Source organism: Astatotilapia calliptera, chromosome 16, assembly GCF_964374335.1.
Source record: "Astatotilapia calliptera chromosome 16, fAstCal68.1, whole genome shotgun sequence".
Taxonomy (NCBI): Eukaryota; Metazoa; Chordata; class Actinopteri; order Cichliformes; family Cichlidae; genus Astatotilapia; species Astatotilapia calliptera.
In genome coordinates, this window is record NC_137437.1 from 4,873,884 (window position 1) to 4,890,013 (window position 16,130).

The 16,130-nt window shown below is 40.2% G+C and overlaps 1 protein-coding gene across 2 annotated transcripts in view; it reads right to left on the reverse strand.

Annotated features, from left to right (window-relative positions):
- adcy5 (adenylate cyclase 5) overlaps positions 1-16,130 on the reverse strand; it is a 96,094-nt gene that overhangs the window by 45,799 nt on the left and 34,165 nt on the right. For both annotated transcript variants that reach the window (XM_026143873.2, XM_080290788.1), the window contains exons 2-3: positions 4,843-4,992; positions 3,488-3,609 (exon numbers count right to left, since the gene is read on the reverse strand). In XM_026143873.2, the coding sequence (XP_025999658.2) occupies positions 3,488-3,609; positions 4,843-4,992 (272 nt within the window). The remainder of the gene's footprint in view (positions 1-3,487; positions 3,610-4,842; positions 4,993-16,130) is intronic.

The following is a 16,130-nucleotide window of genomic DNA, read 5'->3' on the forward strand; positions in this document are numbered from 1 at the left end:
AAACCTGAGACTAACTGAAAGATAAATGTAGGAGTGTACTTACTTGCTCAGTTTGACTGTTTTTGTCCCTATTAGAATTGTGAATGTAAAAATAATAAACCAATAAATTTGGTTTATTATTTTTAGTGGTTTATTCTTCACTATTTTGTGACAATAAATAAAAAATTAACTTGCCTGTTCTTGCTTCTGGACTTTGGACATTACAATTTGCTGATGAAGACCGCCTGACTTTAGCCTCACAGTCCTGAAATCTTTTTATCAGCTTCCCTATAAAGCTTACGAGCAGCCCTGCAGTGTAGCGCAGCAGCCAGCGGCACCGCCACAAGGCCCGACTCTGCACGTCTTCCATCTGCTAATTGTGTTTAGTGAGGCCGAGCTGGAGGCGCCGCTGCTTGAAATTAGTCGAACCTGTAGGCATGTTTTCCCCACACGCTACCTTTGGTTAGGTAGCTGCGGTTCAGGCTGAAATGGTAGAAATGTGTCGGGTCTACGGATGTAATTATATGTCTTTCACAGTCCATTAACTGAACCGCTACCCTTTGCGTCTGAATTCTCACGACGGAGGGATGGGTAGAAATACTGCAGACCCTAATGCTATTCTACAGCAGCAATAAGCTCCAAACCCAAAGTGACTTCCTCTCCACCTCACTGCCTCCAACTGTTTCCCCCCTTGCTCTTTAGTGGTAGCAGTGGGAGCTGTCACTTCTCTTCCTGTTGTTACTCGGCCGCTCAGCAGAGCCCCAATTACCAGCAAACCACTGCCCGCTCCCCGAACAGGCCAGGTCACACTCGGTTAGCTCGACAGTAAATTTACACTCATGACCGCGGAGAGAAGTTAGCCAAGCTTAGCGGTTGCTAATGTGCAGCATACTCCCCAGTGAGTCGCATGAAAACAGGACATCACAGCTCTGTCTTCATTCTTCTCCTGCTTTTGGAATCCAGTGTTGTAGATTTATAATTACATAAACGCTAACTTCTTCACAGGTAAGCATGAGTCTAAGGATGCAGCATTAGCTTAACCTCCTAGGACCTGGCGTCCACATATGTGGACTTCACTTTTTGGGTTATTTAGACCAAAATACTCAATTTTGCTCTACAAGGGCCTGATATCCACTTACAAGAGCATTATACTGCCTCTGTTCTATCAAAATTTTAAACGAATATCCTCATATGTGGCTCTTATTTTTCTTAAAAACAAAAATAAGGTAAAAAAAAAATCTGGTAATTCTTTGTTTTTACATTCATCGGGCCCCAATATGCCCAAATATCAAAGAGAAATTAAAAATGCATGCTCTGGAAGAGTTCGGGTCTTAGGAGGTTAAAGCATTAGCTGTTTCTACTGTATCTACGGTAAATGATCGTGACTATCCTGATGTTTAATTAGCAATTAGACAATACGCTCATTCAAATGCAGACTAGCCTAAGTAACTTCTGTCACATGCACATCTTCTTCTTTCTTTCTTTCTTTCTTTCTTTCTTTCTTTCTTTCTTTCTTTCTTTAATCTTTGCCCTTGCTCCAAAAACAATCCGCACCATAAAAAAGATGATTCTCAATGACGATCGCATTAGCAGCGATGAAAAGAACTTTTGTGTACAAGAACACAAGTACGTGACCTGATGCTCCAACCCATGAAGTCTCACGGGGACACATCAAAGTGATAAAGCACTTCAATAACACCTATTATTTATGGAGGTTTGGGCTGCCACCTGACTGCAACAGCTACAGGGAACAAAACTCGGGCTGCTGTTACCACACCAGCAGACACACACACATGCACACAGAAGAAGAAAGAGTCTTGTTTCCGTCATCTCAGATGGCATTGTACAGATGTGCATTTATTTCTTTACCCTCACCATAAGCACAGCTTATCTAACTGCAACCGTGACCATCAGACCGGATTTGGAACTGATGCTTTGTGATAAATTATGGATACCTGATTTTTGTCCCCAAAATGAGTGCAGAGCTCTGAAGTTTAACTGATGACACATGCAGGCTCCATCCCTGCAATGTGGGTACACTGACACAAATGGATGTAGTCTTTTCTTACTCCACGAGGTGGTGCCAAACCTAACATCAGTTTCCATTGTCCTACACAGTTTACACAGTGTTCACAGCTAATAGAGCAAAGCCACATAAAAAATAAGTCAAACAAACTGTGTGTTAAGAACAGGCTAGAACTGTTACAAAGTGGGACTGAAAAAGACATAAAGAGAAAGATTTGGGATCTGACAAACACGATCAGAGTTCCAGATATTAAATCCACATCAAGTGCATCATTTCTGTGTAACAAAAATGATGCAGACATCCATCTGGTTAGTAAAGCTCTGTGGTTTAAGGCTGAGACGGCCAAACCCTTCACTCCAACTCCAGTTCAGCCACCAGTCTAAAAGACAGAGGGCGTTAAATGCTGTAAAATTTCTAAGAGAAGCAGGTAAGCTTAATCAGTATCGGTATAAAAATGGTCACAGTAGTAACTGTTGGTCTCACAGCTGTTTTGGTCTTATGGTGCTACATGAAACAATACTAACATGTTGAATATTCTTCACAATAACAGACAAAAAAAACAACAACACACGAGTACGTGTGTGTCTTCCTGGGTCTTGTGAATCAATTAATGCCTCGCTGACTGCATCAGTCATCAAACTGGGCTGTGTGTGATCTGTGAAGTAAAATGAGTTTGATGGCCCTGGATCACGGATGGATGCATGGATCCCGTACGTAGAAGCAGGTGAAAAATATTCTGTCAAAACAGCATACAGCTCGTTGCCATGGCAGCGTCTGCACTTCCCCCTACCTCTTCTGCCACCGTCTGTGAGTAGGCAGCACCGTTCAGGATTAACTTGGATTAAACGTCATTTATTCAGCACTTCTGCTGCAACTTCCTTACGTGTGTTTAACAGTGTGTAGATTATATGTTAATTGTACATATTAGCTGCTCCCAGCACGTCTACCTCCCCCACATAAAAGGTGTGAGGGTGTAAAAACGTCCCGAGCTATTGAGCATGGACAGCAGATGTTGTAGGTTCACTCACAGGCTGCGAAACTACAATAATAAGCTCAGATCTGGCAAGTCTGTGTTCTCAGTTGTGTTGAGATACTTTAGTTCAGTCAGTTCATCAAAGAAATGTGTTGTGATTTCACAGTAATCAATAATCGACAGCAGAAAGTCTACATGTTGCTAATTTTGTAAGTTCAGATTGTTTACTAATAATCAGTAGGTTAATAGCAGCATTTGAAGGCTTTCAAAGTCCAGTTTCAATCACCAAAATACTGTCTGAAACAAAACATAAATACATTAAACACTAATGAAATATGAATTGGGCCTCACGGGGCAAACATGCATTGTTTTTGTGGAGACTGTTGAGAAAATGCATTGTTTGTAACAGTGTATTCTGAAGCTCTCTGAGTGCTCAGTCAGACTGGGAGAAGTGCTCTAAAAATGCCAGACCAGCTCCTCCCCGTGACTGATCAGCCCCTGATCGTTACCTGACGTTGTCGTGCTTTTGGATGTAGATCTTGTGAAACATCATGTCTTCCTGCTTGGCGTTTATGTCAGCTTTCATCTCCATGGCAACATGGCGAGGAAGCACTGAGAGCAGCAGACGTTCCTGCAGGAAAGAGAAGGAGCCGTAAGTTCAAAGGTCAAGTGAGCGTGTTAATAGATGAGGATTGTAGCCACATTACGGGAGACTCAATCTGAATAAGTAAAGAAGGAAACGCCGATAATTTAACGTTGATTCCAATTTGCCAGTGCGAGCTCAAAGTCATTTAGAGAGGGCCGTGAGAAGCTTCAAAACTTGTCACTTCCTTAGTGCGAACTGAGAATATTTGTCCCAAGGTCATTTGTGGTTGTGCTGATTAACTTGCAATATAAAATCTGGACATTTTGTTCCCATTGTTCAAAAATAATAATAATAATAATAATAATACAGTATAACCTTCAAAACGCCAAAGACAGCATGACCTCTTTCTTTGCTGCTATGGCGAAAAAATACGGGCCATACTCTCAACAGCTGAATTACAGACGTTATCAGGTCATGACATTTTGAAATGCATGAAAAGATGAGCTGCATATTTTTACTTGAATGTCAGGTAAAAAATAATAAAAACCTATACCAAAACAAAACAATAAGCAGTTTTAATTCCTTCATTGTTGGATTGCAGGTGAATGACGTGAGAAAATGAGCTGCAAGACGAGTTTCAACCTGAACAAATTTAATTTAAAATTATAAATGAATAGTCTGTACTGTATAAAAATGTCATGCTAAATTATTAAGGTGACAGTAATACTTCTTCACTAAAGATTCTCTCTCACCCTGGAGCTCATTTCCTTTTCTTTCTTCTTTTTTCCAATAACCATCAGTTCTATATCAGTCTTTGGCTACACATGCGTCTCATGTTTGCACAGTATCGCCTAATCTCTTTGCACCACACGCTTCTTGTTTAATTGTTTGCATTGTTGTTTAATGGCGGCTGGCAAAAAGCTTCTAAGTGCATTAACGTAATCTTCTAGTGGGCATAGGACACCACTACAGGGAGAAGGTAAACAAGGGCAAAAGCGATATTTTAAGACAAGAAATAATCACAGAATCATAACTTGACTTTGAACCTGTTAATATTACGACCATCCCTGTGAACACAGTTCCTGTCTACTGTTGATTGTTCGATATAGCGATATAAATGTGTACTCACTATAAAACTTTGTGGTGTTTGACATAATTTTGAAGCACATCATGGGTGGGATGACATTATTATATGTGAAGCATTTCTTTAATAAAAAGTTTGCTTGATTTAATCAAACAAACTTTTCTTTTGTCACCAGAGCTTTCTCTCTCTCTCACCTGCTGCTGATTTTCCCTCTGGGAGTGGAGGCGAGCCTGGATGCATTCCCTGGTCTCCTGAAAGGCTTGCCTCTGGGAACCCTCAGCAGGGTAATGGGTGCACACGCCCACGATGTTGGTGCAGGAAAAGATCAGCACGTTGGACACTATCTGTGGAAGAAGGTGGGAGTGAGAACAGGGTTTCCATGTGAGCCAGGGATGAAACGCTCCTACTGTTGCTTGTCATTTCCCTTTCTCCCTACAACGTTACTGAAAACTGACTCTTGGCCAATCAATCAAGAACATAAGTAGATATTTTTTCTTACACTATAATATAATGATTCATTTGAGTCCCAGTAGGTGCAGCTCACTTAGAGTGAGCTATACAATACAGACAAGTGAGGTCAAAAGTAACCTCCCAGTATAGAGGAAATGTCTTTTGGAGGAGCGAAACACAAAATGACTCAAACAAAATACAGAGAATACACGTGCGTGCTACTTCATCTCCTCAGGTCTGGGTGAAACTTTGGTGCCGCGATATGAAAGCAGTGTTTCTTCATTGCACCTTTGTGTCACTCGTGAGTCGCGCGTCTGAAACTGCTTGTTCTACTCGCTGTACAAGACTTGCTAACATATGACGGCCAAAAACAGAAGGAGGCACAGTGCTAAACTCGGCGGGATTCCTAACTCAGTGTGCATGCAGGTGTTATTAATATTATGCAAAACTGCACCTGGCACAGAGTTCTTAAAAAAGCAACGGAAACAGCACTAGCAGATGGAGAGGTGTGATCCACACAAGCTAAAAAGAAAAATGAAGGGAAAATATGTTACAGTACTTAAGAGTATTAATTCTGCAAGTAATGTCTGGAAAAGGACTTTTACACTCATACAATCATTCACCCTACAGATTAATTTGCTATTGCTATATTTCTTATGTTTGCTTTCATGGAAGAAAATTGTTAGTATTTAAGTGGAATCTTTTCTTTTTAAATCACATTAAGAAACTGTATTTGCTGTGCAAATGATTGCACAGTCGTCAGAATATTAGTTTGGGCTATTTTCAGAGTGGGGTGGTGATTAGTAAGATGTCACAGCGAGAAGGTCCGGGGTTTGAGTCCACCATCTTTCTGTGTGGAGTTTACATATTCTCCCCGTGACTTCCTCCCCCCACAGTCCAAAGACATGCAACTAGTGGGGTTGAGTCAACTGGTGATTCTAAATTGGCCGAATTGTGTGAATGAGAGTCCCGCTGTCTCTCTGTGTTAGCCCTGTGACTGAAGACCTGTCCAGGGTGTAGGTGTACCCTGCCGCTCGCCCTGTGCCAGCTGGGATATGATTCTGAGAATCCAATAAATCCAATAAACTATAAACTTCTTAGTAAAAATTCTTAACTTATGACCAAAAATGGCCTCACGAGGTTATAGTGACCTTGGCCTTGGAATATCACAATTTTTTTATCAGTTCTTTGAATCCAAGTGAATGCTGTATCAGCTCCAGAAGAAATTCCCTCAAGGCAGGAGCGACAGATGGACAAACAAAGAAGACATTTAAAGAAGTCAGTGGATAAGCTGTCGACTATTTTCTGACTTTTTATTGACCAAATATAGTCAAATATAGTTATAGTGCTAATAAAAAGCTGCAGAGGGGTAGAATGGTGAGTTGCGATAATGAGAAAGTGAACTATGGAAATACATAGCTGATCAAAACTTTTAGTAAGTATGATCTCAAATATGTAGTTAAAGGCAAACATTTTACACGAATATTAAGTGTTTCTTTTTTAGAGGCTAAATGAAAATGCAAAGTAAGGATATTTACACTTTACATATGCAAAAGTGACATAAACGACTTGAAAAAGGTAGAAAGCGGTGTATATTTTCCACATGTGCCTTTGTTTTCCCTCTAAGAGCAAAGGCACTCTTTGTTTCCACGAGCTCCACTGATGCACTTCCTTCTCCTTAGGCAGGACTGAGGTGTCACAACCTGCTTTTTTGACTTTGACACAGCTTCCATCAGATTATCCACCTAAAACCCCGACAAGGCGCTGTCTTGTTTCTGATTAGAAGATTCAACAGAGGCCAACTCACATGATCCCAGTGTGAATGTTTGCATGTGATGAGGCAGAGATAATCAGTGTGTTTATCAGTGGCACTGCACTAACACAGGGACAAAAACAACACTTTCCAAAGCTGCCATCATAAACGGCAAAAACGTACAAAAACTAATTGGTGGTTTTAAACCCAGATCTGCGCTCAGTGTCGAAGACCACGAGAAAGAGTTAACACGGTTAACGCTTGTTAACCGTGTTAACTGCCTCTGTTCAGATAAAATTTGCATAAGCCGAGTCTATAAAAGTTTATCTAACGTTTAACATGTAACATCGTCCTGAGAATACCCAGACATTTTTAAGGCACCTGGTTTACTGCTAGCTTTCTGTACCCTGACTTAAAAACAAAACACAAAAAGTATTAATTGTTAGTCATGGAAATGACTAACTGGGCTTTTGATCATGCAGGATAAAGACTTCAGATCGTTTGCCATTGCTGCTAAGTCACAAGATGAAAGGAAATTTGACATTAGATGAAAGTAAAACCGAACCTCTTCAATATGGCTATTTGCATTATTAAGATACAACATCCATCCTCTAACCAGGCTTTCAGCTTACGCTTACACAAACACTGACACATGTGTTTTATGATCCCTTTGTGAACGGGATCATAAAGCAGTATATTAAATCTCTACTAAAGCTAAAACAAGTAATGAGTAATGACTCAGAAATAAAGTAAGGTTTACAGAGAAAACTGATTACTGAGCCGCTGCATTTAATGCAGGCTTACTGTAGTGACACACTGTCCAGTTATGTTCTTAGCATCCAACAGTTAGTAGAACAGGAGAGAGAGCTGTTCATCTGTGGGAAACCCCGTTCTGAGGCACGTTTCCACATCTAGGCCTTAAGAAAACTCGATTTATTTTATTTTATTTTATTTAATTTACAGGAAAAAAGGCGTCTCCGGGTTTCATTGACTCTGTCCAAGTTTCCACCTATCAAACAGCTTCGCAAGTTGCCGTGTGCCCAAAGCACCAGTGCTAAAAGACATTGTTTCCATTCAGTTGCAGGCATACAGTGAGTCCTGGGACTGGCAGCCAGCAGCAAGCCACAGCCAGTGGGCCATTCTTTTCTCAGAGTTATTTAATGGGTTGAATCAGCCAGCTGAATCACATTAACACCACAGGCCTCAGTGTTGCCGGAACAAACACAGCACGTCTTTATCAAGTCAAAAACCCCTCAGCAGGTCTCCATGCAAAAGAAAAAAAAAGGGAAAAACAACCAGACTCATAAGGAGGAGTGGCTGGCGGAAGGCAAACCTGGAAGTGACCCACAGCCAACAACAAAAAAAAGAAAATGAGGCATGAGACATGAAAGGTGCTGAATTTAGAAAAGGTTGCTCTTTGCCATTTCTGCTTCTTGTCTAACTGAAACACTGTTTAGATGAACTGGACCAAACCAAAGAAGACTAATGACTTTTTAGATAAAGTCAAGAGTTGAGAAGTCCTCCTGCCCACAAAGGTTTGTTTCCCATCATGTTCCAGCTACTGGTCTTTCAGCTTTTTCTGCTGATCCTTTATCATAAATACTCAAACTGTTACAGTGAATTACATCGATAAACTTTACTCAGTGCATGCATATGAACATGTTTAGATGTTCCTAAAACCTTTACAGAAAAGCTGAATGAAAAAAAATGAACGAAGAACTGAACGGATTTTATGATCCAGTTGAAAAAGTCTTTTTTTTTTTTATCCAAACCTTTCTTGGAAACAGGTTGTACAAGACTAAAGTATCAAATTTTGCATTCAAATTATTATCCTTCTTCAACTAATATTACTGCATGCAAAAATAATAATAATACAAATTTTGTGCTACAAAACCTTAAACCTGAAAGTTTTTCAAAGACCCTGACATCACACAAGTGAATACGGGTGTATTTGACAGCTGGATCGAAAGCATTTCATAGCAACCATTATGTTTGTGAGCCTGAGAGGGTCTCGTTTGCATAACAAATGTGTCTGAATTTACAGTGGAGTGAGTACTTATTAGCTGTACGAACAATTGCCGTGTAGCATGAAACCCTTGATAGCTGAAGCCTCACTGCTACAGTAGGGTGTCGAGATCTGTATGTTTCCCAACACTCTTGCTAGGAAACGCGTGTTGCTGTTTGAAATTTGACATTTAAAAGGTGGGCTCTTGCTACCTGTGGCGTAGCTGGTTAACGTCACTCTAATTATGATTTACTTGAAGCTAACCAGCCAGCTAAAGCTGCTCATGGATCTCCACGGAGCCCTTGTAGCATCCCGCCCCCCACACTGCCATAGAAACAGCACGGATCACATAAAGTCTTTCAACAGGTCAATAGAAATTTTCCCCAGCGGCAGTCTTATTCTATTAATACTGCCAGCACTCACCCAGACCTTATTTGGAAACCTATGGGCTTTTCCTCACCACAGAGGGAAAGTGAGAGTGCAAAAAAAAGGAAAAAGAAAGAAAAAAAGGGATCCCATGTTTAAAGCGGAGCTCATCCCCAGGGAAGAACACAGACATCTATCATCTAATAACTACAGAGGAAAACATAGCCAGCCTAAACTCAGCTCAAAGCCCCCACATGATCAAGGACCTGTGATGCTGCCGCAAGCAAGACGCTAAGCATCATCACACAACAGGCAGATTTCAAGCTAGGTAAGAAAAAACAGATAAGACACTCCTGTTATATCCTCGTTCGAGGGATCAGCTGATTGATGGAGGCCACTGCAGCAATCAGGACCAGTCAATATACATGTTGCATGTAGACAACACTCAATACACTCAGTGTGTCTCTGTGAGGTCTCATTTGTAAACAGGGCCAAGCGGCTCACGAACACATTATCACAAGAGGTCTATAAAACAAAAGGAGAGATTTATGGGAAATCAGATGCACAGCATGTGATTTACTGCATGCATAAATGAACATTTTACAGTTTTACAACTATTGCTAACTTTTCCCAGAAAGCTGCATTATTTTTGAACTGATTTCATTCTGCGAGAACAGTTTCCTAATTTAAAGATGATTGAAATTATAAGAATCTTTTCAAAATTTCTAGGAATCAAACTGGAATCAAAAGACTTTTTTCCCCTCCAGAAATCAAGTTCAGATGGATTTTCTTCACGTGACAGAATGAGCATCACAAGATACAGATGACACACAACGCAATGTGAGCAGCGAGCATCTCTGAAAACCAGCGACAGAAGCGAACAAAGACCTGAAGATGAGCCCTTTAGTTTAAAGTCCTGATACAGCATCAACAGATTTACTTTATTACTTAAATGTGCTTAAACTACAAGGTGTTTTTAATACTTTGTCTACTGTCTAATGGGCTGTATTTGGGTACAGTTGTTTCAATATGTGCACTAAAAACTATTCGTTTTAAACACTGGTTTATTATGATTGTAGTGAATTTTGTTGTCCATGTCATTAATTTTTAGTCACTAGCAAACTGAGACTTTGAGCTGTTTATCTTGAATGCAATACATCAAATTGAGCATGAGCACATTTACAAATATATACTAAATATATAGTTATTAATAACTGCAAAATCATTACTGGAAAACTATATTATCAAACTGCAGTCTTACTCTTATCTTCCTCTTGTTCCAAAGCATCACATGTTCATCACATGAATATGTTTCCTGTATCTTTTGCAGTCATAAAGCAGAAACATCATTCATTTTATTAGGTTGACAGTGAGGTAAACCAGCAGGAACAAACCATACAAAAACGTTATATTTTCTCTAACTTGGGTAAAAGCGGTGCAACGATATCACCAAGAAAAAAGCCAACCTTAGACATTAGTGACTGCACATGCGATGCATGCATAACTTTTACTTTTTTTAAGTAGGTGATTAATAATTGCCAGCAGAGGCCATAAAAACTGAGTAAGATCTCGTAGGCGTCAATATTTACCCACTAGTCTCCCACACCTATCTTTTTTATTGCTTCAGAGGTGTCAGATTTCCTCTCTACTCGTGAGTTTTAGCTATGCTTCTAGTAGACTTTCCATATATGTTCATGTATTTCAAAGATACCTGATATAGTGTTTGTAGCAACAGCTAACATCCAGCCTTGACCAAAATGATGTTTTTCATGCGCTGTTTCAGATCCATTTGACTTTCTCTGCAACTAGCGCTGGTGTAAGGCAATATTTTGGAGTAATGCAAAGATTTGACATAACATAAGCACAACTTCACAGAATTTGGCAAAGAGTACTATAACAAGTTTGGTTTCGATGGCAGACACTTTCAGTTCATCTCATAGATGTGATGCCTTTGTAAATAATGTGATGGGATAAAAAGCAAATTGATTAAAGCTGAAGAAAGGTCCCGAGTGCGTCAGCAAATGGAACAGTGGCAAAATCGAAAACCACTAGTTTAATTCCATCTCATCCAAGAATGCTTACTGTACCACTTTGCAATGCAACAGCAAATAAGCAACTGCAGCTTCTGAAGGGAAAGTAAGCTGCCAAGGAATTAGGCAAACTCAAATGTGCTATAAGGAGCAACAGAGCTTACTCAAGCATTCTGGACACCAAATAAATCAATAAATAAACTAGTGATTTACTCATATTTATGATCACTGAGCACAGATTCATTTTAAAATTCTAATTATTTTGAGGGAAAAGTCAGCGAAAGGAATAAACAGTCTCACTGCCGTGAAACACTGTAGGTCTAATTATACCTTTAATTATGATTAAAATATCATATTACCAGTTTACACCCCCTTTGGTTAGAACACTGAAGTACATTGTGTGCTGTAAGGATAAATGCAGGTCATGTGCTGCATGCTGATTACTGTGAGCAGCCCGCTGCCAGCCTCATTCTGCAGGGCAGTGTACAAGAGGGTCTCTCACGTGATAGCCTGCAGTTGTTTGTTGCTGGATTTCCCCTCAAAAGCTGTCAGCTGGTACATTAATGCCTTGGTAACCAGGAACAGACCTAAGAACCAAACTGCATGGACCAAAGACAGACTTTGTCACACCAGATGCAAACAAATGCAGACAAGTAAACGCAATTCGTGGTGCATAACAGTTTTTCTTTCATATGAGCTGCCGTTCATACGCATGTTTACAAAACTAAATTTCGATTTAAAATTAAAAGCAACTTTCAAAAAGAAGTTCTTCAAATTCATAATCATGAAGGCTACAGCTGTGAATTGATCAACTTTCAAAGTTGTGACAAATAACGACTTTAGCAGCGTTTCTGGAGAACACATTTTTGCCCTCACAAGACAGCAAGCAGCCGGAGAATAATGGGAAATATGTGAAAAGAGAAACCTGCAGTGACAGACAGACGATTAGTCTGGAGCTTCTTCAAAAAAGTGAAGCTGCTAAGAGAAACAGAAAGAGTACAAAAAAACAATATTACACAAACTTCATGAGCACAATGTGGACTATTATTTGAAGCCTTAACCCTGGCATCTTTGGAGTTCTTGTCTCGTTTGGGGGGGGATGAGAAGCGCAGGAGTCCTAAGTTATCAGCTATATCAGTGTTAGCTATATTTGTTACCAAAGTGCATCCATTATCTGCTACACTTTTTCAAATCCTTGTTTAGTTATGTACAGGCGACGCACGTTGCTGCCAGTGCCCACATGATCTAATTACCAGTTATACATTAAAATGCAAATTCTGTGCCTCAGCTTTAAACAGGTGAGGTATTTAAAAAAAAACATCCTCTGTACAGCTGTCAAAAAAAGAGAAAACAGAAGCTTTTTAAATTGAGCATTATAACGCACCACTCTGTGGGGGCTGGCTTGTATTTGGAGCCAGTCTCAAGTGTTTCACAAGATGGTGAAATCATCACGTGGGCCACAGAGGTGGATATAAGGTTAACGCTCTCAACAGAGTGGAGCCTTTGGGCATAACGAATGACAATTGCACACCTAGGCTGGGGTGACAATAACTGCTTGTCTCTTTGGTCAGCTGGACTCTGATGAAGATACGGCACAGCTGAAATGTTAGCCTGTTTGTACAATTACAGGCTGAATTAATCACTGCGCTGGAGTCTCGCTCTCTGAGAACAAGAACAGCACTTCATTTGGAGGCACTGATGGAGCATCACAAGCCACACACTCAGACATGAAAGCTTTTCATTGTTTTAATCCCCTTCCCGACAACTCGACTTAAGTCTTGATAGAGACTCGAGAATCTGATTCTGAACTCGTGTGTGAAAACACCCTTCATCATGCCTCTTGCTTGTCCTTGGACTTCCAGGGTCCTGGCGTGAGAACATCTCTAGAACCTAAAGACAAATTCCAATATAAACAGAATGTGAAGTGTAAGCCATTTAAACTGAGTTAGTCTCCAACTGCAAACAGTTCTGGAGTTTTTCTTTAACACACTGCAGCAAAATTGCTTTCAAGCAGCCCTGATGCTTCACAGGAGACGCTGAACTCCTGGTTACTGAAAGGTCATCATGTGAGTCATGCCTTTGAAGAAGAAAGACAAGCCCACCGATGAACAGAAGAAAAAGCATGTTTAATTTTTCATCTCACGCTTCAAAAGAGAAATGACAGTGAGGGGACACTGACTAACTGTAGATTCTTCCAAATATAGCGTCTGGATTTTAACGCAGGTCATATGGGAGACAAAGCTGTATGGCAGTCTTTGATGTCAACGCCTTGCACTCAAATCTATTCCCCTGCAATGCTTTGAAAACTCTTGCAGGAAACAAATCCATTTTTAATAGCAAGGTATGTCAGCTTTGATGAAAGGAAGAAATGACAACGCGGTTTTCTTTGGCTGTACAGGTTTATTCAGAGCCGTGCAGTCAAGGATTCAGACCCCATCTTACCTTAAATGCTTCCTTATGAAATAGTCTACAACAATAGCGCAAATATCCGGTAACATCCCCATCACCTTATTACTGGAGAAGCCATGAGCTTACATAGAAAAAAGAGAAATGGCCTGAGAAGGCGTCCCCTTGTCTGCCTCAATGATAAAACACAATGAGAAAGCCTAATGTGTGTCCTGGGACAGCTGGTGCTGTAATAATACTTGTCATGCATTCTCTGGGCTATTGCCACAGAAACTGTTTTTCAGACAGATACATGGCAAACCCTTTCAGTTTGAAAACGGAGAGTGATGTGTGATCTGCACAAATGCACAAAATTTAGATTACAACATAGAGCGTGCACCACATTAGCAGAAAAGTCTCTGGTATTCTGTGTGTGTGTCAACAAAGAAGGAGTTTAGGAACAGTACTGAGCTGAGTCACCTGTGTTTTTGATGAGCTCAGAGCCCGATGTGCAATCGCTCGAGTTACATCGGTACAATAGAGGAAAACAGGAGTTGATTGAAGCTGAGGAAAACGAATAAAGCATGAGGCGCTGCACCACCAGTATAGACGGATGGATTGAATCAAACGGGAGCACAACTGCTCAATCACATGACAGAAATGTGTGTCTCAGACGCTTTCTGTGTAGACGGAGCTTTCAAATTTCCTCTGAATTTAATGAAAGAGTTGAACATTTTAGCAAACGCGCTCTTATGTCTACAAAGCTCATCTCAAACAGACCGTAAGCACTTAGGATAAACAGTGGAAGCAGGAGATAACAGGTAGAATAACTGCAAAGACTGTGAACCAGCTTTTCTAATCTCACCTAATATGCTGTGCTTTCACAGGGATTTAGATGCTGAGGCTCAGACAGGCCTCATGTATTTAACATTTAAAGAGCTATACAGAGCTTTAGTGGTGATAATAGAGACTTAAAGTCAGTAAAGAGAAGTATTTATGCATGAATCTGCTTTTTACAGTCGATAAATGCCATCCTGTTTCATGTTACTATAAACACGGAGATTACATCTATAATGGAAACTGCAAGACAGATGTCAGCGACGATTCTATTTCCACCACAATAAAGATAACGGCACTGAGCTTATTATTCAAAATATATTCACAACATGCTGTCAAATAAGCATTTGCAAGCAGTGAATGAGGTGGTTGTCGTCTCTCTGCACGTCTAACACTCAGGGTCATCTTCAGTTGTTTGTGGTAACTCATGATATCACGAGTGGGCCTTATTGTATCAGGTTAAAGTATTTCCATTCAGTTTCAAGCATAGCTGGAATCTAAACAACCCAGGAGCAGTTGTTCAAATACACAGAAAAGTATGTATGAGGACACTGCTGTGGTTATGATTTGTATTTTTGTGTGCTCTGTTCTATAAATACACATTCTCGTGATATATGTGATTGAATGTAACCCAGAGAATGGCTAAAGCATGCTGGACCTTGATTTTCATAAATGCACATGATAAGAAAGTAATTTCCATGCAAGTATGAAATTGGACATGCACCAAATGTACTTGAAGCCAAACATGTGACTGGACACATACTGCGTTTGTCTTGCATACACAACTGAGCAAAGCGGCTGAAACGATTCACAGATCACAGTTGTACCCCAATCCTTGAGTTTTAGTCGAGTTTGATGGTTGGTGGATCTCTTGGTCCAGACTGAATTCTCATTGGATTTACTGTAATCAATTTTGGGGGAAGTGATTAACTGACTTTTGATGATCTGCTGACTCTGACGATCCCTGGATTTTTGCAAGAAGGTTTATTGCAACGTCAAGAAGTTGATCCAATATCTTAAGATATCTTAAGATATAAAGGTGTCCATGGCATAAAAGCACAGGGCTGTAAAATAACCAATAAACACTTCAATTAAAAAAAAGAAAGCAGTCATTCTTGCAACCTGTTTAGTGGATAAATTACAAAATCCTAATTTGGTTAAGCTTTCTTTTATTGTTATGGATACGGACAAGGTCTTCTATGAAAACTCACAGACTGGTGCACTGAAGTGAAAAACATTGCAGACAGACGCTAGACAGTGAAAAAGTGCGTAAAGTGGCTAAAAACAGAAGATCATGAGGAATGGGAATCAAATCAATGAAATCGATTAGTTTGCTTATTTGTTGGTTATAATAGAGTCGTAGGGTTTGGTTGCGTCCCCAAAAGGTGTGGCCAGAGCAGAAAAAAACCCTCCAAATGCGTCTACCTTTTAAAAACATTTTTGTTTAGTGAGCAGCCATAAATCGTAGGACTCCACCTACACATAGGTGTTACACCTGGGAGTTCAAGACAATATGAGCAAAGAACGAGGAGTAGAAAGGTACGGACAAATAAAATTCCAGCTCCATGTTTGGTTCCCAAAGTGGCCAGCCAGAGCATGAACTCTGAGACCTGTATGTGTTAGATGTGTTGTGTATAACTGCGCTATATCCACTTG